At 49.2% G+C, this 22,726-nt stretch overlaps 1 protein-coding gene across 5 annotated transcripts in view; it reads right to left on the bottom strand.

Moving 5' to 3' along the window:
- Positions 1-22,422, bottom strand: part of B3GAT1 (beta-1,3-glucuronyltransferase 1) — a 34,111-nt gene extending 11,689 nt beyond the window's left edge. For 2 of the 5 annotated variants that reach the window (XM_056509714.1, XM_056509715.1), the window contains exons 1-2: positions 22,304-22,416; positions 2,504-2,622 (exon numbers count right to left, since the gene is read on the bottom strand). In XM_056509714.1, coding sequence (XP_056365689.1) covers positions 2,504-2,507 — 4 coding nt within the window. In that variant the 5' untranslated portion in view covers positions 2,508-2,622; positions 22,304-22,416. The other 3 variants (XM_056509712.1, XM_056509713.1, XM_056509711.1) reach the window with 3 other exon arrangements.
- Between the last annotated feature and the right edge of the window lie 304 nt (positions 22,423-22,726).

Here is a 22,726-nt window from a genome sequence, read left to right as displayed (position 1 = left end):
AGCAGCACAGTCTGGGCAGGACACTGCAATGCCCTACTGCTCTCTGACAGGCACAGGGAAGTGGGGAAAGACACACTTCAAATCCAGAAATGAACAGTGGAAATTAAAGCCTGTAATTGTAGTTTTTTTCCTGCAGAGAATTTCCCCTGCCTCTAACTACCCTGCCTCAAAAAAGCCCCTCCAGCCTCTGAACATAACAGCCCCCTTAGGGGTGCAGATGTGAGCAATGAACAGCCTAAAGATCGGGTACTCTGATCCAAACATATAAAATCCCTGCAAATTGTTCACAATCAGCTCAAAGAAAACCAGTGTTGACGCTGCTGCTGCTTTTCCAGTGTGCAGCTTCCATGTTTTCCACTGCAGAGCAGCAGGAATGCCATGCTCTGCAGACATAAAGGGAGACCCCCCACTCAGGATGTAAGGCTGCCTCTCCAGTGGGCACAGAACACTTTGAGCCAAAGATTGTTCAAAATTAGGTAACTACCAGGAACTTGAGATGAGAAAGAACAGGAACAGAGAGCCATTAGATCTGACCCAGCAGGGGACCACCCATGGCTTTTTCAAAGTGTGTTACTCTTCCAGCAGCACAGACTTTGATACCTGAACCAAATGAAGGCTTTGTGCTCCATGGCATTGACAGAGGGGGGGTGGATATTTGGGGGAGGGAACAGGGTACATGTTGCTGTCAGGCCCTATGTGCTGCAGAGCACCTCAGCATCACACAGCAGAGCTCTCTGAGAGCAGGGAGCGCTGGAATCAATTCAGAAATAAATCTGCAAAATGCATTGGACACAGACAGAAATGTAATTAGCCAGGATGGTGACAGAGACAGTTTGCAAAGCCTGCAGGTCAAAGCCTCAGCTGTGAGCCCTGGCACGGGGAAGTGGTGCTGTTCTGGGCATCACCAGGTGCACATCTCTCTCAGCACCTGTGAGCAGAGCATCCCAGAAATGCTTCACAAGAACAAAATTATTCCTCTCAAGAGCTTTCAGGTCGGTCTCTACCACCACTCACTTTCCACTGGGGGCTCTGAGAAGCAGAGAAGGATGTCATCAAGGTCATTAGTGAGTTCTTGAGCCAGCCATTGGAGCAGTCTCTGTGCTGTAACTGCAGAGGCCATTCACAGAAAACAGCTTTTAGGGCAGTGATCAAACTGCTGTACAGACAGGCAGTGTATTTTCAGTCATATTTAAAGTCCTCTTTTAGAGCCCAGTAGATCCCTCATCCTCTGAAACAGTGTCCACCCTCCAGAAGGGATCAGAGTAATTTTTCCCTGCCCAAAACTCAAAGGTGGCTGTCAGGAGAAAGGGAAAACTGCTCAGGACAGACTGAACTTCCTACAACTCAAACTGCACATCAGAGTGTCCAGTAAAAGGGACAAGCAGCTGTGGAGGATGGGGACAAACACTGAAAGGGGAGAGAATCCCTCAGAAAAAGGGACCAGAGAGGATGTAGGAGTCCTGAAAATGATCTGGCCTTCTTCCCCCAGAGCAGCCTGCCCACAGCAGAAGGGCAGAACCAAGAAGGAAGGTGGCAGAAGGCAGTGTGGATTCTTCCAGCCCCCAAGAGCCCCTTAGATATTGCTGCTGTGCCAAGAACAGGGATGCTTCTGTTCAAAAGGGTTCCCTCAGAATTTCCTGGAGCCCCCTGTTTTGTGCCAGGGCTGTATTTATGGCAGAGTGTGACAGGAAGTGTGGAGCCAACTTCTCGGAGCACTTTAACTCCCCCAGGCAGATGAGATCTGGCTCTTGCCTTCTCCTTCAAGTGCAAGAGCACTGCTTTTCTGTTTTCTTTAAAAGGTGTTCTCAGCCTCACGTCTCACAGAGCAGCTGCCTCGAGTGGCAGCTTTGTTTCCTGTGCTCTCTCTTTTGCAGCCTGCCCTCTGGAATAATTCTGTGTACAAAGGCCAGCAGGGAGGGAATCCTCTCTCAGGGAACAAAGAGGAGCAGTACTTGGATTCAGGCCATAAAGAGCTCTCCAGGTGCAGCAAGCACATCCCATGATGTGGAGTTTGGTGCCTCTGAAGAGCCCCTAGGAGCACCAGGCTGTTCCTACAGCAGAGGAGGGGAGGCTGCTGCATGGGCATGGTCTGGGAGCTGAGATGAGCATGGCTGCCATGGAGGAATGGAATGAAAGAGGAGATGAGCATGAAGGGGGGATGCACAGGCTTGGCATGGGCTGGCTTGGTGTGGTTTCTCTCACCCTTGTGCACTGCAAGCAGTGGAGCAATGGTGCTCTGGTGCCAGACGGTGATTAGGAGTGTCCAGGGCAGAACTATCAGCACGATAGCCAGGATGTCTCGTCTCTTCGGCATCTCCAAGACTGACTGGGCCCACAGCTCCTCATTACCTGACAGTGAAAACCCCAGAGACAGAACAGCAGAGCACATGGAGAACAGAAATAAATGGGCAGGAAGGAGCAAGGACAGAGAGAGAGAATGCGAGAGAGGGAAGAGCAGCCAAGGCGACATGACTCGTGGGTCTTACCAGTGCTTACAACCCACCCATTGCAGAAGCAGGTTTGGAGAGACCTCGGCTGCTGAGCCCAGGAGCAGGAGGGCACTTCTGAGCAGCACTGCTGGAGCTGCCAGCAGGAACCTCAGGGACTCATGTGGGAGCAAACCTGCAACACAGAGCAAAGGCCAGTAGGCAGAGAAAACACCCGAGTTCTCCTCAGAAAGAACAAGCCCCAGTGAGGAGCAGCAGCATGCCACCCCTCCAGGGACATCCCTCCTTTGCATGCCCTTGTCAAGCAAGTCCCTCATGTCAGAGGGACAGAACCTTCCCCTCAAGCCAGCCAAGCCCACGGCAGGAGCAGAGACTACCACAACCACAGCCCTGGCTGACACATCTGCACATGCTGGGACACCCTAGATCCTCCCCAGAGCTCTTGGGGTGGCTGCACCTCTGCTTCTGGGAAATGTGATCCCATATTTTTCCTGATTGATGCCTTAGGATTTTAGCTTTTCTGTTTTTCATCTATTTGAAACCCTGCAATCTTCAGTGTAGAACTCCATATCCAGTGGGAGCTGCTTCTCTCCCATTTTGGGCAGACACAACAATTCCTCTCCAGGCCTGGCAATCAAGGACACCTCACTGCCTCAGGGCCTGAGAGATGGAAACAAAAGTGAGTTGGGGGCAACAAATTTGGTTTGAACGACTTCATTATTTGAAGCTGTAATTGGAAGATTAACCCCCAATATACAAATGGACCAGACTTATAAAAATGTGAAAACCTGTGACCCATTGTCCATTTTGGGTGTAGCCCCTGGGGGGCTTTGTCTGCCCTAAATGTACCTGAATAATAAACATTATTTATCCTTCCATAAATAGAAATAATTTTTATTCCTATATTTTTGTCTGTCCTCTGTTTTTAAGTAGCCCCAGAAAAAGGCATCACTGCCATCAGCGTTCCCTCAGCTCAGCCCATCCTGCAGGCAGCTCCAACACAGCCAATTTCAGCTCAGGCTTCCAGCAGCCTGCTCAGATTGGTTCCCTCTCAGAGGTGCCTGGAGTATATTAAAGTACCACCATGGCTTAGTTTGATGCACGTACAAGATTTAAGCAGGCTGTATTTTACCAGGCACCTCAGTGAGCACAGCACTTAGTGCGCGGTGGGCAGTTTGCAAACACGGGTAGAGTTTAGTGCTGCTGCTCCCATGTGGGACAAGGCATTAGAGGCTGCTAAAAGGGCTGCAGTGCAGGCAGCCAGAGCCCAAGGATGCTGCAGAGGGAGCAGGATGCTCTGGGAAAAGCACTGCTCTCCCTCTGACAGTGATCTTATCACACCCCCTCACTAAACCCCCTCCAGCCTGGGCTCTTGGTGCCACTTGTGCAAATATTTTCCCAGAGCTGTTTTTTTCTTGATTGCAGAGGTCTGGTGTGGAGGAGTCCAGGTTCAGGTCCCTGATTAGCCCAAATTGGATTGATCTGAGTTTGCCTTGGCCACTGGGCTGTAGAGCCAGTCCCCACCACTGGGCTCACTTGGAGTGAAATGGCTCCAAGAACTGACAGGTTTTTCTTCTAAAGGAGTCTTGCAATCAAGCAATATTCAAGTGGCTGGACAGAAACTGATTCTTCCATATTAGCACTTCAATCACAAAGGTATTAATTTACCAGAGAAAACAAGAGGGAAGGAGGTCACAGGTTGGGCTTTGTCCTTAAAAATGTCACATAAATGTCCCTTGACTAAAGTTTCAGTGAATATTTTTTTTCCATGCATACAAAACCCAAACTCACAGGACAATTTCCAGCCAACTCTAGCAAACAGCCAGTTCCCCAGTCAGAGCTCTCTCATTTGTTTTCAGAATTGGTGAAAGCAGCCTCATTCAGACAAAATAAACCAGGGAGGAAGAGGAGGAATTATTCCAGCAAGCATCAGCCTACTGCTGCATCCCTGTCCAGCTCTTGAGCCAGAGAATTCCCTCTGGCCTTGATCTGCCAAAGCACAGTGCCCTGAGCAAAGAGCATCTGGCCTCACCCTTGCTGTCCCTGTGGCTGCTGACTGTGCCTGAATAGAGGACGAGGAGTGTTGGCATCCTTGGAATCCCCTGAAAAAGCTGGAACAAGTCCCCTGAGCATCACTGCAGGGCAGGGCCCTAAGGGGCAGCTGGAAAGGCTAAACACCTTACCTGGTAAAGTGCCTTCCCCAGAAATGCACCAAGGAAAGGATCCTGCTGCTGGAGATGGGGTGGGAGGAAATAACAGCTAAAAAAGCCACTCAGAGCCCATTCACAGTACCTGGCAAGCTGCCACAGTGGGCTGGCATCACCAAATGCTGTTTGTCAAGGGCAGCTTCCTCCAGACACAGCACCCCTACCTCAAAGCTGCCTTTCCCTGCCTCCTGCCCATCCAGGCTCAATCCAGCCTCGTCCCATGGGGCAGGCTGAGCTTGCCATAATGGCAAATGATGTGCTGGGTGCTGCTTTGCCACCCCTCAGCACTGGGGAGAAGGAGCAGGCTCCAATGCCTTGTGCACTGCTCTGTCCCCAGCGTTGATTCCCTTCCCTTTGCTCTGGAGCATCCAGCAGCTCCCTGGTTCCTCAGCTGTCACTGTGCAGCTCCAGCTCCAGCACAGCCCACTGGTAGCCCAGCAGGGAGAGCTGCCAGGCACAGGGGATGTTCCAGTGCTCCCTTTCCTGTCCCCCTGGAGCTAGCTGAGCTCCCTTTGCACCATCCTGGCTGCAGAGGAGCCTCAGATGAAGGGGCTGCAAAGAATGATGAATGTCCCCAAAGGAACACGAACCCAGGGTGGCTCCCAGATGGAGATAGGTGGCTGGCAGGGACACAGAGCCCAGTTCTGGCCAGCTCTGAGCCTCGAGCTGCCCAGCAGTGTTGGGAAGAATGAATCAGGAAAACCTTATAAATATGAGTGCTTAGCAAAAGATTTGGAAACCATAAGCGAGATAGAAATGATAGCAGTTTTCGACTGTGTGGCTGAGAGCAACAATGTGAATGCTTGAAGGCCTCTTCCTTTGTTTAGATAATGCCAAATGCCACAAATACAAAAAAGCCAGCAGAGACCCTCTCCAGGCATGACAGGAAAGATCAGAGATAAGGTTTATAGATAAAAAAGCAGCAAAACATGGTAATATAGAGATTCCTATAGGTTGTATGCAAATGTTAGAGAATTTGTAACTTGTATTAGATTAGTTAGTGGAAATTAGAATATTCAACATAGAAGAAGATTTATTGTGTTGTAAACAGGAAAATCTCTCTCTTACATCTCCCTCTTACTTCTCTCTCTCTTATCTCTTAGAACTTCTACCCCCCACTCTCTTTCCATCCTGCTCTGAGCTGTAGCTGGCAGCTCCCAGCAGGGCCCTGTATACCCACACCCTATGCAATAAACTGCAGACTTCAAGACCAGAGTATAGAGAGCACCTGAGTTTGTCCTGACCACTGTCCCCGACAAAAATTCCCACACAGCAGCATCCAGGGAGCACCACGGGCTCTGCTCTGCAGTGTTCCCTCACTGCCAGTTCCTGAAGGGATCTGCTTTTATTGGTGATCCTGGCTGAAGAACGTGGCAAGAATTCCTTTGGGGCAGCTGACAGCACGATGAAATCTCCACCCAGAGCTTTCCAAGCTTCTCTCTGAACACCCTGGTGCCACCAAGGGCCTCAGTGCAAGGTGACTCCAGCTCTCAGTGTCACAAAGCCACGTGCCAGAGCTGCTGGAGGTGAAATCCATTTCCTCCTGTGAACAACATCAGCCAGGAATTACATGGGAGCCTGTGAATTTACACTGCTGGTGAGAGGAGTCACAGCTTCTCAGAGGGCTTCCCCTACATCCCAAAATTCCTGTTGCCAAAGCCAGGTGATGATTTTTGTTGCATTTTGTAGTCTGGGGAAATGATGCTCCTCTCCAAGGCATTCGCTGTAGCCCTTCCCCATCATGACACCACTCTCATTTTCCCATGGTTTGAAACAAAACTTCATTCAGATTGTCACTTTTAAACTTCTCCTATATCTTCCCCAGGGAAATGAAGGAGGAGGAACAAATTTAAACATCAATTAAAACAATCAAACTCTTTTTTTCCACTACAGAAAGTATTGAGTCTTTTCTTTTTTTCCTTTTTTTTCTTTTTTTTTTTTCGCTTTTGAAAAGTGAGGTTAAAGCCACAAATCACTCAAATATAAGCAATTTTGGGGTTAAAGTACTCCTAAAACAAAGGAGTTTTGCACAGTTTTGGGAAGAATCAGGCACCACATGATGAAAGAGATCCCCATCCTCCGGCAGAGGGCAATGGTGTCGAGGAATGACAATATGGAAAGGGCACTGATCTAATAAAAAAACTTTAATAAATCCTGGAGCCACGTGTTAGTAACATGCTGGATTATTAAACACTGAAGGTTCTTTTTTTAAATCAAGTTAATTGGCAAAAGCTCTGACACTTGCCATAGGAACGAGTGATTTGATCTGCAACCTTTATAGTCAGTTTTACCTTCATTCCTCTGCTGGGGCTGCTCAGCCCCAGTGTCATTAATCCTTGGTTTGCCCACACTGAAGAGAAGTGATTCAGAAAATGTTAAACTAAAGAATGGCTTGATTTGAATTTGTACCTATACATCTCACTGGAGTAAAAACATTGTCTAGATGTGAAAAAAACACACCCAAAAAAAATCCCCAAACAAATGTAGCAAATGCTTTGTTGTGCTCCAAACAAGCCAGGAAATAACAAACAAATGCTGCCAAAACCTGCAACAAAAGCTTTGCAAACAAAATAAACACTCACACTTCAGGATATTCTCACCAAAAGCTTTTCCATCCCAAAATCTAAACACAGGGCTCCTTTCACTTTTGCAGCAGCAGCTGGGTCTGATCCCTGCTGGAAAATGATGCTGCAGTGGCACAAGACAGAGTTGGTCCCTCTGCTCTGCTCACCTCAAAACAACCCCTGTGGCCCCAAAAACCATTCTGAATTCACAATCAAGCTCAGGCAGGTTCTGGCACAGAAATTAACCCCAGAGGTGGAGTGCAGGGATGTCCTGCCCATTGCCCAGAGGGCGAAACTGAGGCACAGGGGGGTCACAGCACAGCAGACCCTGGGGAAAGGCTGGGTCAGGACAAGGTTGGATGGGATTTGGAACAACCTAGGAGGTGTCCCTGCCCATGGAAGGGGCTGGAACTGCATGAGATTTAAGTTCCCTTCAACCCAAACCAATTCCCAACTGGAAATTTGGGATTCTGGAGCAGTTCTGAGCTCCAGGTGCTCCACACTCATCCCTGCTCCTTTCCACACTGCTTGGCAGGGGATGGGCACTGCAAGCCTCTGTCTAAGATGTTTTGGTATTTGACAGAACAGGCTTGTAAAGCTCAGGCTAAAAATAAAGGTAGTAATAAAAGCCTCTTGCTCGTTAATTGCTCTGTAAGCCATTACTACCTAAAAACCCCATAACTTTAATGGGGGCTATTATAAGTATAGTAGCAAAACTGTGGAGCTAATTAGTGTTTAGTTATTAAGCAGAACATAGCCAGACCTGAGTAATGAACAGACAGAATTGCTGCTTCTTGGAGGATTTAATCAGGAGCGATGTTTTCAAGTTCAGATTCTCCCAATACAGGGGACAAAAGGACAGAGGATTTTCAGGCCAGACAGCTGTGAGGGGAAATGGCCATCCCTGGGCTACTCTGTGCAGCACAAACCCTGCACTGCAAATCAACAAAGGGAATGCTTCAGGTCTCCAGGAGAATCCTCCCAGCTGGAGGAGACCCACATTCATCCATGAGAATCCAGATTTTGGAGCCAATGCTGCAATGGTGGGTGAGGGTTTGCATCATCTCTTCATCCAGCATTTGTTTCCTTCTTTTAAATATTAAAATAATTCCTAGGACCAGAAATAATGCCTTTTTTTTTTTTTTTAATTTTTAATTTTTAGATTTCAGAAGCTCAGAGGTACTGGAAAAGCCTGCTAAGGAAGCTCGGTTTCTGGAGGCTGTTTTTTCACTCAATATTTTCTCCAGCTTCACCTGCAAACCACAGTCACTGAACTTTCCTTGGCTACATTCCTTGTGTTTCCCAAGCTGCCACAGAAACCGAGGCACAAAATTTCCCTGACCTTGCAACAAAACCCAACCCACCCTTCCCTTCCAGCCTGAGCCCTGTTGCCACAAATGGGATCAAGGACACAGATTATCTCCCAGGAAAAAAAAATAACCAAGCTTCTGAGAACAACACTTAAATTTTAAAGCAAGCATGAGTAAAGTGGATCAAGGGAGCTCAACACAAGCCCAATTAGCTGCTGGAACTTATTGCCACAGGATACTGAGAAGAACAAGAACTTAACAAGATTCAGAAAAAGGATTAGTTGTGTATGTGAATAAACTGCATATCCAGAATTAGAATGAACCACCCACCCAGTTTGGAAAACATAAAAACCCTTCCGTTTCAGAGCTTCAGCCAAATTTTAACAAGCATCAGAAACTCTTCTCCAGATTAATCCCCCCTCTGTGGTAGATTCAGGACAGGAGGTGTGTGACACAGTCCCAAGGTTCCACTGCTTCCAACAGCAATCCCATCTCCTGGGAAAGCTTGGAAAGCTTGGATTTATTGTCCTGAATGTGTTTGTTTTCCTGTATGAGCTCTCAGTGCAGTCATCACCACAGAGATTTCTCCCTAACTGCAGGCACTGCACTTCCTCTCCTTGATGCTCCAAAGGGATTTTTTTCCAAGGCTGGAAAAGGCAGGAATCCTTTTATTAAGTGATTTGGGAAAGGGCTGAACCCGGGCTTTGCAACCTTCTTATGCTCAGCAAAGCAGGACAAAACAAATGTGTCCCACACTCAGTGAGCAGTGGTGGGGCTGCTGTGGGTCCTGGATGCTGGCACAGCCTCCCCAGGGAATGGCACCACTTTTAGGGACCTTTCTGCTTCCAGAGGATGCTCTGCTCTGCCAGGGCTGGCAGCTCTCTCTCCAGGCAGGAAAGCTGAGGCTTGACTCAGGTCTGGAATGACGGAACCTCTCCAGCAGCCAATCCTCCCTGATAAATTGCTGCACTTCACACAGTTTTTAAAAAGCATCTCTCCCAAGATGAAAAGCTGCTTGACTTACAGCCGACTTCCAAAATAGGAAGGCAACTGGGAGTTGTTTTTCTTTGGGAAAAGTTGGTGGATTTTCCTTCAGGCTGCTTGTGGGTGAATGCTGGGGAAATGCTCCAACCATTCTCTCATGTAAGGGTTTCTCCATCCACATCTCCTCACCTGGTGACACAACACACCTCGAGTTATCCCCTCTGTTCAGCTCAGACCACATCAGCACTGCCAGCACCAGACACATTCCCAGGCTCTCTATTTCCACCTCTGTGGTCTGCTTTGCACTGAATATTTTGTGCACCGCTGACTCCCATGGATCTGAAAAAGTGACATTAACAAAGGATGACCCAATTTCAACGTGATGGGGCTGAGTTCCACAGCTCCATAATAGGCTTTGCGTATGCTTTGTCCAGGGGTTGGAGCTGCCACGTGACACCTGGTGGGAGCAGAATGACCAAACCTCACCTTTCCAGAGGAAAAGCCTCACCTTTCCAACCTGCAAGCTAGCAAACTGCATTTTTCAGGATGTGGAAGGCTGAATTATTAAGCCAAATGTGTCGAGGCTTCCTCTTTCTTCTTTCCTTTCTCCCTTCAACCCAAGGAAGCCTAACAAACCAAACCAGTACAACACAACAGAGCAATAGAAGGAGGCAGACTGGTGCTCATTGGTGCTGGAGCAAGGATTCCATCACCTCCACCACCCCTCAGCTTGTGCTGGTGAGGGTTGAGAGAAGCCCCAGGCTTTTATACCCTTAGTGAATTAATGGTGGAGGATTCTGTGGGTGCATCTGGAGCCCTGGACTGGTGGGAGACGCTGGAAGCTGCCTCCCCTCATACTGGGAAAGTTCACAAATCCAACCCTCAAGCAGGGAGAGGTGTGCCCAGCAAGCCACAAGGCCTCGTTTTATCTCCCAATTCCCAAAGTTCCCAATTGAAAACGTGGAGATGAGAGCGCTCTCCTCCCACACCCAGTGCGGGGGGGCACAGAGGGTGGGACACACCTTTGGCATCACCTGGCAGCAGCTCAGCAGCCCCACAGCCATCAGCATTCACTTTTAATTAGAGTTCTTCCCTAACCCTGGAAGAAAATAAATCCTGCTCTATTTAAAAAGAGTTATTAATAACCTGATTCTAATGTATAAAAGAAAAGGGGGGAAAGAAGCTCACAGAGCTGTGAGCAAGTTCGCCCTCTCCCACTGCAGAAAACCACCACTGGGCTCTCTAAAAACCTTAAAAAGAGATTTAGTTTTTAAAAACATGATTATTCTCTTTTCAATAGCAAACATCAAATGCAAACAAAAGTGAGTTGGGGGAGCAAACTTGGGGTAAATGACTTCATTACCTGAAGCTGTAATTGGAAGATTAACACCCAATATGCAAATGGAACCAAACTTATCAAAGTGTGCAAACCTGTGACCCATTGTCCATTCTGGGTGCAGCCCCTGGGAGGCTTTGTCTGCCCTAAATGTACCTGAAGGGCCTTCAATAAATAGAACTGCTTTTATTCTCTGAATATTGCAATATTGCCTGGCCTCTGTTTTTAGAAGCCCTGATAAGGCATCACCAGGAGTATTCCCAGCAGGTTTTCCCTCCTGAGATCTTTCAGGGCAGCTCCAGCAAAGCTCAGCATGGTACTCAGAGCTCCCTGCTTAGCAGCTGGACAAGAAATCAGCCACTGCATCAACCTGGAGAGAAAACTCCCAGCTCCCATCCCTGTTAGATGGCTGCTTTAAAGTGATGAGGCTCAAATCCTGATCCCTGCTCAGGGCTGGGTGCCCAAACAGGGCAGAGACAGCCTGTGACCCCTGCAGGAGCCACTAATGGGACTGAGGAATTAGCATTGATTCTTTGATGCCACAGCGTGGAAAGGGATGTGGGGGGAGGAATTTGGCATGATTTAGCAGATGTCTGACTATAATTCAGCAGCTTGCAGAGCAGTCAATTGGTGTTCACAGCCCTGCAGTCCATTTGTGCAGCCACAAACCTACACACCCTATTGGAAGGTCGTTTTTAAGTTGTCTCCCTTGTGGATTTCTGCTCCCTGCCCAAATTCTGGCCCTGCTCAAAGGAGCACACAGGGCTCCCCGAGGTGCTCTCATCATCCTTTCCCCACCAGCTCTCTCCCCAGGGAACATCAACTTCTGCCTGCCTGGGAACCTTTGACATGCCAGGATAACCTGGCCCATTTTCCATTTGAGAGGTATTTGGCAGGGAACCATTCCTTCCCTTTTACCAGTCAAACCCTGCACGCCAATCCAATCAGCCCGGAGCTATTCCAGCAGTGCCTGAGGAAATGGGATTTGGCTCTCGGTGGGAAAGGCACAGGATAAATGTTCTGCTTTGTCCGGCTTCCAAACCCAGCCTCCTTCTGACTCTGCCTTCCCTGTGGCTGACTTATTTTGGCTCAGCTCTCCTCAGCCTGCTCTGGAGATGAGATGGAAATAGCTGCCCGCTTTTGGCCAGGGATCCCAGGGCTCAGGGAGCTCAGAGGCCGAGCACAGCGATGGCACCAATGCCTGAGGTGCTGGCAGAGCCCAGCTCTCACCTAGCCCATGGCCTGGAGAGGTCATTCTCCTAATTCTAGAATCACTTAAGGTCCAAGCCCATCCAGATCTGAATGAGAAATGGAGGAGCCAAACTGGTGCCTCAGGATTTTAGCTTTTCTATTTGCCATCTATTTGTAATCCTACAATTCTTTAGTGTAGAACTCAACACGTCATATCCAGTGGGAGCTGCTGCTCTCCCATTTTGGGCTGACACAACAATTCCTCTCCAGGCCTGGCAATCAAGGACACCTCACTGCCTCAGGCCTGAGAGATGGAAACAAAAGTGAGTTGGGAGAGCAAACTTGGGGTAAATGACTTCATTACCTGAAGCTGTAATTGGAAGATTAACCCCCAATGTGCAAATGGCCCAAACTTATCAAAGTGTGAAACCTGTGACCCATTGTGCATTTTGGGTGCAGCCCCTGGGGGGCTTTTTCTGCCCTAAATGTACCTGAATCATTAAATAAATAGAACTGCTTTTTATTATCTTAATTTTGTCTGGCCTCTGTTTTTAGGTAGCACCAAAAGGCATCAAAACAGAAGCTGAAGACAGAATGAAGCTGACAGCTTCACAACTCCTAACTCAGTGAGCACAATAAGAAAGAAGAAAGGCATCCCCAAGTGCTGTCCCCCTGCCAGCATCACTGCCCAGCCCCTGCCCCCTCCAGGAGCATCCTTGGAAAAGCTTGTTCTGCTTAGCCAAGCACCATCCTGCTATCAAATTCTCCCTGTGAGTGTCTCAGCAGCAGGGAACTCTGATCTACCCCTCCTGTGACACAGCCAGTGCTGCAGACGTGCCTGGGGCACATCCAGACTCCCCTGCAGGTTTAACTTGCAAGGTGAGGTGTCAGAGGAGCCCTTGGGGAGCTCTGAGGAGCTGGAGGGGTTTGTAAGGGCTGCTCTAAGAATATTGTAATCATGCAGTAATTATGGTACATCTCAAATCAGCCAGGCAAATCACAGAGCTCTTATTGCAGCTGTCACAGCCCTGCCTGGCACAGAGCAGCCCTGCCCTGCCCGAGGAGGGAGCAGGGCTGAGGGAACATCCACAGAGCTCCTCACACTCCTTCAGGTCTGCCCAACCACACCCCACCATCCTGGCAGCTTCCTCCTTCCTAGGACCACATCTGTGCTTCCCTCAGCTGCATCTCAAGGTGCCACACTTAATGAGCCAGGTTGATTTTACCTTTTTTTTTTTTTTTTTTTTTTTTTTTTTTTTTTTTTTTTTTTTTTTTTTTTTTTTAATTAAACAAATATTTTCAAGCACAAGAGCAGCCCTTGTGATTTGATTGGAACTGTCAGTCTTTCAAATGACATTCCTATAGATGACTAATCTCTAAAAACATGAGTTACTAAACTCATTGACTCAGTTGATAATGAGCCAGAGCAGAGCTGATGGTTGAGACAGAGAGGGAGGAACCAGAGCTGCGTGGGCTCTGAAGGTGCTTCATGGGGCCACTGTAGCTTGAGGGACTGGGAAATACCAACTGCAGGTTGTGGAAATGGGGATGTGGCACATCAGTGAGGACATCTGGGCACTCCTGATCCTCCCAGTCACTGTCATGCTGACAAAAAAGAGGATTTTCTGTCTCAGCCTCTCTGAGTGTGCTGGTTCTCAGCACAGAGCAAAGCCACTTCTTCTCTCTGCCTCCCTGGACTCCCTGATCCTCTCTTTCCCCACATCCACCCAGTGCAGCACAGCTTTGGGAAGTATCCCAAGCTTTACAAGCTGGAAGCGTCCCACAGCACGAGCAGCAGAGGGGGCACATGCTGATCCCATCCCAAATGTGGATTCTTCCCCACTCCACAGCTCTGTCCCCAGCCCTGCAGAGCTCTCACTCTGCTCTGTACCAGGATAACTCTCAGGTGAGTTATTAACTCTGAGCCTCTTGCCTTTAGAGCCTTCTGCAAGGAGACACAAAAGGCTGCCAGGCAAGGCAGGAGCAGTGCTGGCTGCATTATCAAAAGACAAACAAGTGGAAGGAAAGAGGTGCACGTGTGGGGTGACCTCTTCAGGGGATTGCCACAAATCCTCTGCCACCAGCAGCTTTCCCAGAGCCAAGGGACAGTGGCAGGGACAGAGCTCAGGTCCCCCTGCTCCCCTTCCACTCGTGTCCTGCTAGTGCAAAACCCCCAAAATGTTCAGCAGCAGCAGCAGATTGATGGTGTGCAGCTTTTCCCTGAGCCCAGCACTGACAGGAATTCCTGCAGCCTCTCAGTGCCAAAGCCAGTCACTCCTCCAGAAGGGCAGAAATTGGCAGCTCCCTCTCCTCCCCTCCTTTGGGCTTTATTTATAGAAAGCACCTTTTATTGCCATGTTTCCTCTTTCCTGAGACCAGCCTGCCAGGCTGGAGGCAGAGGCAGTGTCTACACCTGCAGGATCTAGCCAGATCCCCCTTGCTGCCAGAGGATTCATCTCACAGCTGTTTTATTCACAGCTATGCCTGCCAGGCCCCTTTTCAGTGCTCCTCTCTGAACTCTTGGGAGAATTGCAGAGTTAGAGGAACTAATAACTCAGAGTAACTAACTCCAGGGGAGATGAGGCTCACCCAAGAGTGAGCTGGGCTCTCACCACGCTGCTCCCCAGTCTCAGGCAGAGCTGTCCTGTTCCACACAGATTCCAACCCATCTTTTCATACTCCCCACGTAGCACTTGTAGATTTTTTTGTCCCTGCTAAAAATCATGTCAGGAGCGATGCTCCTTGATCTGACAAACAGAAGGAAACACTTCCAAAGCCTTGCAGAAGGTCATTCCAGGAGCTGCAGGTTCTGGGAAGATGAATATGTCCGAGTCATGCCTGGTGAATGTGACACTATTCTAAGAAAGACACTGGAAGAATTATTCATCAGCAGTGACTTCTGTGGCTCCAATCTCCATGGATCACAGCCCACCTTGGCTGTCCCTACATCACACAGCCAGAGCAGCTTCTCCTGGAGCTCTGTACCCCTGCAGCCTTCACGGGAGCCAGGGATGGCAGCAGGGAATATTCCTGCATCTCTAAGGCTGCAGGGAGCAGGCAGACAGAGAGTGCCATAAACTGGCTGGCAGCCTTTCAAAGGTGGCAGGCTTGTGCCAGATTATCCTCCTGCCTCTCCCAAATTAGAAGCAGAACGTGCCACTAGAAAGTCAGGTGAAAGCTGTCTCTCAAGGAAGAGAGAGGCTGCATCTCTGAGCATCCTGCCTCTCTGAACACAGCCAGTGCCTCCCAGAAATCCCCACAGCTCTCGGCTCCAGCTCTGGGCTGTCCCAAACCTGCCCTGGCAGCATGTCCTGGGCTGCTGACCCACAGCATGAACTGTGCTGGGATTTATTCACAGCACTGTGATTTAAACACGGTTCTCCTGCCATGGACACAGCCACAGGGAGCCCCTCTTGGAGGCAAGAAAGCGACATAATTGACATAATTACAAATCTTCACCTTCCGCAGCCTCAGAGCCCAAGCTGGGCAGTACTGTATTGCACTAATAGAAAAAAAAAAGAAAAAAAAAAAAAATATATATACACACACATATATACATATACATACACATATGCATATACATATACATGTATATATATATAAAAGTTATATATATTTTTATATTATTTATATATTTATTTATATTTAAATACATTCATATATTTACATTTATATTTATATTTACATTTACATTTATATTTATATTTATATTTATATTTATATTTATATTTATATTTATATTTATATTTATATTTATATTTATATTTATATTTATATTTATATTTATATTTATATTTATATTTATATTTATATTATGACCACAGGAGACACAAAAGGACCAGCCAGGCCCCCTCTCTGCCTCAGTCTTTTTACATTTACATCCAAACATCACCTCTGCCAGTTTTCCAGCCCCCAGCCAGCTCCCAGTTCAGCCCAGCACTGCCTCAGTCCCTGTGTCTCCCTCCCTCCTTCAGACACCCAGCCCCCTCCCAGTTCTGCCTCTCAGCAACCATCACGTGCATCTATTATTCAGGAGAAATATCAAGGTATTCATGAGCCAAAATAGGCTACAGGTACTGCACCCAACCTGACAAAATCCCTTCTGTTCGTGGCTCCATTCCCAGCCTGAACTCAGGGAGAGGAGAGCAGCTCTTGGATCCCTCCCCAGGGATTTCTGGCTTTGCTCTGAGGGACAGGAGGAGCAGCCCAGCCTCTCCCTCATCATGTGCACAGCCCCCTTCATTGATGGGGCTGAGGGCTGGCAGGGCAGTGACTGCAGCCCCAGACCAGGAGCACATCCAGCCACACCTCCACAAAGCTCCTGCTGCTGCCCTCATTCCACCCAGCCTGAATTCAGAGGTGCTGGTGAGGATTTAACACACCAGCTCCTGCTGCCCTCCTTCCACCCAGCCTGAATCCAGATGTGCTGGTAAGGATTTAACACAACAGCTCCTGCTGCCCTCCTTCCACCAGCCTGAATCCAGATGTGCTGGTGAGGATTTAACACACCAGCTCCTGCTGCCCTCCTTCCACCCAGCCTGAATCCAGATGTGCTGGTGAGGATTTAACACACCAGCTCCTGCTGCCCTCCTTCCACCCAGCCTGAATCCAGATGTGCTGGTGAGGATTTAACACACCAGCTCCTGCTGCCCTCCTTCCACCAGCCTGAATCCAGATGTGTTGGTGAGGATTTAACACACCAGCTCCTGCTGCCCTCTTTCCACCAGCCTGAATCCAGATGTGCTGGTGAGGATTTAACACACCAGCTCCTGCTTCCCTCCTTCCACCAGCCTGAATCCAGATGTGCTGGTGAGGATTTATCCCAACTAATCCCTGCTCTGGGCTGCAGCACAGCTCCTGCACCTAGAGAAACACTGGGGATGATTTAGCTTAGCATTTCCCCCATCCACACACGCAGGAAATCTCTCCAGGAGTGCTGCTGGTGGCACAGCCTGGGCAGGAGAGAAGGAGCGGGATGGAACATGCAAGTTCCATGCACTGTGAGCACTCACAGCTCTCCTAAAAAGAGCAAAACTTTCTTGCTCTTGTTCTTGTTCTCCACAAGAACATCATAAATCCTGTGCTGGAGCACCCAGAAATGCTGCAGAGCTCTGATGTGCTTCTGCTGTGCAAGGAAAGCCTTGGGGAAATGATTCCATAGGACTAATTCCTATCACAGGACTGTAGGGTGGCTTTTTTGTTTGTTTGTTTGTGTTTTTTTCCATGGATGAGCTGAAGCTGGAAAAAGCTGACTTGGATACGCTGGTCCCTGCAGAGTTCCAGGTTTACTTTGTGTGTCACAGTCTCTGGAATTCAGATGGAAAAGCCATAAGAGATCACCCAAGCTTTGGGGGCAGGGCAGTGCCACCCCCCAGCCTTTGGTTTTGCCCATTCCCTAACAGCAGGACTCTCCCAAGGACATTTCCAGTGAGAACAGCCCTGGCCCTCACAGAGCACCTCTGTGAACAGAAATCCCTTGGGACACATTTCTGCTTTAGCTGCAGCAGCTGCTGAGCAGATGGAAAACAGAAAGGGTGAAATGCAAGGAGTTCAGCCAGAACTCCAAGGTGGAATTTTATAGCCAGGTCCAAGAGGTGACCCAGGCACTCACCCCACTGTCACTTTGTTACCCACACACACTCAAGCAGCCCTGCTCCCTCACAGCTGCACAAAGGAGCATCTCAGCCCTTGCTTGGTGCCACCAGGACAAGAGTCTGGACTATGCAAATTCCAGCTTATCCAAAGTGAGATCCCTGTCCCCTTATGGTGACAGGAGTGCTGCTTTTTATTCACTGAGAGCCCAAGTGGGCCCCCAGATCACTCTGGCATTATGTTATGATAATGCTGGAAGTATTCTAAAAGTTCTGTGTGCCAGACAAATCCTGGAGCAGGTTTCCAAATCCCCTCCAAATCCCCTCTTGGGTCTCTGCATTCATCCATTCATGAAATCCAGAGCAGAGCCTCAGTACCCATCCTTCTGCTCTGGGGCTCTTTCCAGCTCAATGGAAGGTGATGCAGGCTTGGAATTTTTTTTTTTTTTTTCCTGGCCTTTCAGGTGCCAAATCTGCAGGAGAACCAGCAGGACATTTAGGAATGATGTCCAGCAAGGCAACTGGGACAAATCCCATGGATCTTTCTGCTGTCAGAGAAAAGTGTGTCTCATTCTCCTGCTCCCTGCAGGGTCACAGGAGCAGGGAGGTCTCCTCAGCAGAGCTGGCTGTCTTTATTCTTTTTCCAAACAACAGGGAGAGTTCAGTTGGTCTATTTTAGGGGAATTCCTTTAGATCAGATGAGCTTTACACTGGAAATTCCTATTTTTCTTTACAGCTGAACCTACCTTGTGTGACATCCCAATTTTCAGAACATTAAAGCAAAGGGTTCCCCACCTTTTGGGGGTGAGCAGACTTCTCCCTCTGAGCCACAGCTTTCCATTCCCTCTCCACTGCTCTTCAAGAACAGCCCAAAAATCCCTATACAGAAGCTTAGCTCTTGTCCTGGCTTTAGGAAAACAGCTCAGATCCAGGCAGGAGGGGGATCTCGAGCATTTCCTATTTATTCTACTTTCACAACCAGGCATATCGTTTTGTGTTGGCCATGGCTTACAGGGAGAGCAGAGCTGCAGGGATTTCAGAGGCACCACTGCATCTGGGAAATTGCTTTAAGGCTCTGTGGTCCCCAGGCAGGGCAGGAACAGAGTCAGAACAACTGCACAGGGCTGAGCAGGGAGAAGGAATGGGATGAAATGGGAGTGGAAGTGTGCTCCAAGGTGTTTGACTGCCCAGAACTGTGCAGAGGGAAGGAACTCACTTCCAGGATGGGATAAAATGGGTGTAGAAGTGTGCTCCAAGGTGTTTTCCTGCCCAGGAATCATTTCTGAGCCTGTGAACAACATCCTTTGGGAAGTGTCACTTGGTACAACCAAAAACCCCACAGAGGGGGAGGGATGAGGGTAGGAGGAGGGGTAAACTGGCTAAATTTTTGGGACAGAGCAGTGAGAGAGCAGGATGTGCTCCCCAGCACTGTGAATTCTTTGCCCACTCTCTCATTCCCTGGGGATGTGGAGTTCCCATTCCAGTTGGAGCAGGATGTATTCCATACTAACACACCCTTTTGCTGACAGCATTTGGGGGTGGTCCTTGTGTCTCCATGAGGAGATGGAGATTAATTAATTAATTATTACCCCCACCCCATGATCCCTGCTCAGCAAATCCCTCATCCTGATCTCAACTTGCCAACCCAAACAAAAAAAGGTCAAGAATGCAGGAGGAAAAGGGAGATTCCATCCTCACCCTCTAGCTCCCGTGCTTGGCACAGGTCACTTCTCCTGCCACCACAGCAGGTGGCTAATCCAGGATCTCACAGACAAAACATGAGCAGACAATACATCACAGAGAAAAAGGACCCACAAAGCAGCCACTGCAGCAAGGACATTGATTCCAGGAGAAGCTTTGCCTTGAAGCTACACCAAAAGCTCCTCTAGCTGAACACAACTTGAGCTACAGCCCACTCAGCTTTTCAAGGCAGGAAATGAAGGCCTGCAGGAAAAGCGGAGGGTGAGGAGGGCATGGCCACAGAGGAAGATGCTGACCAAGGCTTGCTGCATCCCCAGAAGTCAGAGATCTTGCTGAAAAGCAGTTCTGGAATCTGGGCAGCCTCTGGCACTGCTCATCCCTGCCAGAGAAAATTCATAGAAATGCAAGAAGGGACCACAGCCTGTCCTCTGGATTCAGGTCTGTCCACTGGGTTTTTTTGGAGGAACTTAAAACTGCTTTTTTTGCAAAACTTTTTTTGAGCTAGTAGAAATAGAACAAGGGCAAGAGAGAGCAAAATAATCTCATAAAGCAAGTCTGCACAAACCACTGAAAAATGAAATGCAACATTTTCCCTGGTGTCCCTTTTAAGGCAGTTTTTGTCATTTCCCAAGGCTTCTGCTGTGGCAACAGGCGGGGCTGGAAGAGACTGAAAGGGCAGACACCCTGTTTTGGGTTCAGAAAGCTTCATTTTGGCAGGGAACAGCCAGCTTTGGCCCAGGGGAGAGCGTATGCTCACACTTTGGTCCTAGAAGGTTTCTTGGTGAGCTCAGGCCAGATCTCCCAGAGGGTTGCCAGGAGGATGCAGCAAGGCTGAGGATGTTGAAACCCAACCAGCCCTGCACTCTGGAGGCACTCACAGCTCTCCTCAGGAGGTGCATAACTGCAGAGAAACCCCAGAGAGATGTACAAAAACCAGGCTGGGAAGAGGAAATCCAGCATCCCTGGGCTTGGCTGGCTCTGGAGGAACTTTGCCCTGATGGGGATGAAGGCACAGACTGGCTGGCCCTGGTGGCCCTGTGACATGGACAGAGTGACAGCCCCTGACAGGGTTGGGGCACTTTGTGTCCACTCTGAGCCACCCCAATGGGTCAGGAAACTTTGGGAAGCCAGGTGGGAAAGCTCACCCTCTCTCTTCTTGTGGACCCTTTCACTGAGGGAGAACCTTATGGAGGCTTTTGTGTCCCAGAGAACCAAACCCTGAGACTGGTGTCCCTGTTCTGCACCCTGCTGGGTCAGCCACCTCCCACTGAAGCTGTGCTGGGAATCCTACAGCCTCTCCCTAGGAGTGCCTATGAAGGGGTGCAGGAAGGGATCTGTAATCCAGCTGGAGTGGGAACATACTCAGAGCCAGCAGCACTGACTGCATGCTTCTTCCTCTGCCTTCCCCACATCCATAAATATTCAAACAGGAAAATAAAATTATTGATCAGCTGCCTTCCCATTATAGCAACACCCAATGTCCTGCTGGCTTTGGCCATTTCCAAAGCCACTACCACAGAATAAACCCTCCTGGGAGAAACATTCCTCCTAATTTTTGAATTCCTTTACCAGAACATCTCTACATTCCTCAAGGCTGGCAGAGAAATAAGAGTCTGGAGTTTCACACAGAAATAAGGTATTTTCCCCATCTTTCCCCCAGTACCTCCATTTTCCTTTCCACACCCTTTCAGCCCCATCTCTGCCAGGTAAGCCAAGAAATCCCAGCCCTTGTAACCTTCCAGCCAAATCTTGGTGAATCCATTCACTGAGGTGATGTTCAACAATCCCAGAGTGTGCAGGTCAGTGCAAGAGACTCCAGAGTCTGCCAGTCCCTCACATTGAGTCACAAACTCCCTAAATGTTCCTATGGGCTCTTACAGTGACTGATGGCACTCCAGGGCTCAGGAGGTGTTTGCACCAGTGGGGACTTCTGGGACACGTCCTTATTTCAGTAATCAAAGCAAACGCTTCCCAGCACCATGCCAAGAGCCATGAAGGCAAGGGGAGGAGGGGGATGTGGCAGGCAGCAAATGGATGTTGCAGCAGCAAGATCCTGCCCAAGGGAGTGAGGGATGGCCAGGCAAGAGCTCTGCTCGCTGGGAATAACGGGGCAGGGGCTCCACAGCTGGAAACTTCGGGCTTTCCTCAGGGCTTTCCCAAACATCTGGGCTAAGACACCTCCCAGCACTGTTTGAAGTTGTGCTTTCTGCTCTGACTGGGAGAAATTTGGAGTTTCACGGTCAGAGACCCAGGAACTGAGTCAGAGAGAGGCCCAGCAGGGAGAGGAAAGCATCATTTGTAGGCAGCTTCATTGATCAGCACTGACTGATCACAACCACTGTTTTTCATCCCCTACCACTCCCACTCCATAACAAACACAGAGATCCCTCCTCAGACGGTAAAGCCGTGCTCAGCCATCTCCTCTTCCCCCAAAAGACAACACTTGGGAAGCTTTTCCCTTTAAGCAGCCTCAAAGTTGGCTCTCAGCGCTGCTGGCACGAATGAAAGCGATTTCAGTTCCCCCTCCTCCTGAACCCCATCCCCTTCAGGTGCCAAGAAAAGGCAGAGGATGACCAAGAGAAGGAGGGGTCGCCTCTCACCTCCCTCCCCAAATTCTGCACGGATGCACAGAAGGATGCAGAGCCACTGAGGTGAACCCGAGGGGAGCCCGGGGCAGGTGCAGGGCTGGGAGGGCAATGCTGGGAGCTCCGAGACACTGGAGCATCTCCCCTAAGGCAGGCAGCGCTGCCGGGGAAAGCAGCTCGGTGTCCTCAGGCAAAGGGGGGGCAGAGTGATCTCCAGCACTGCAGCCCCGGGACCCGCTGTGCGTCCTTTAAATGCGCTGGGAGGGGTAGGAGAAAATCGCCCGGAGCGTCTCCTGCTCGCTGCCATTCCCTGCCCGCTGCATGCACGCATCCACACCCCGGGCATAAAGGATCCGTGTCCGTGCAGCCACAGCAGGCACGAGTTACCTGATGGCCACAGCCAGAGCCGCCTTCTCTCTCCATCGCGGCCGGGGAGCTGCTCCCATTCACGCTTTAATCCCCGGCAACACAAGCACTGTTCAGAGCGGCTCTTCATCCATCCGAGCAGGCTCCCCCGGCAACCTCCACCTCCTTCTCTTCCCTTTTCTCCTCCTTTGTGGTGTTTTTGTTCCCTTAAAAAAATAATATATATATATATATATATATATATATATATATATATATATATATATTTTAAAGTTTTCTTTCTTAATCCAGGCAGCAACCACGACGCTGCTTCATCGCATCCCTGCCCCTGTGTTTCGCTCGCCAGGAAACAGCCTCGGAGAGCTCCTGAAACCCGGCTCTGCCTTCTGCAGCGTGGTGATGGGAAAGAAAGAGCGAGAGAGGGAGGGAGCGAGCGAACAGGGA

Source organism: Oenanthe melanoleuca, chromosome 24, assembly GCF_029582105.1.
Source record: "Oenanthe melanoleuca isolate GR-GAL-2019-014 chromosome 24, OMel1.0, whole genome shotgun sequence".
Lineage (NCBI taxonomy): Eukaryota > Metazoa > Chordata > Aves > Passeriformes > Muscicapidae > Oenanthe > Oenanthe melanoleuca.
The sequence above is the reverse complement of the archived record's forward strand: the minus strand, read 5'-3'. Positions and strand labels throughout refer to the sequence as shown.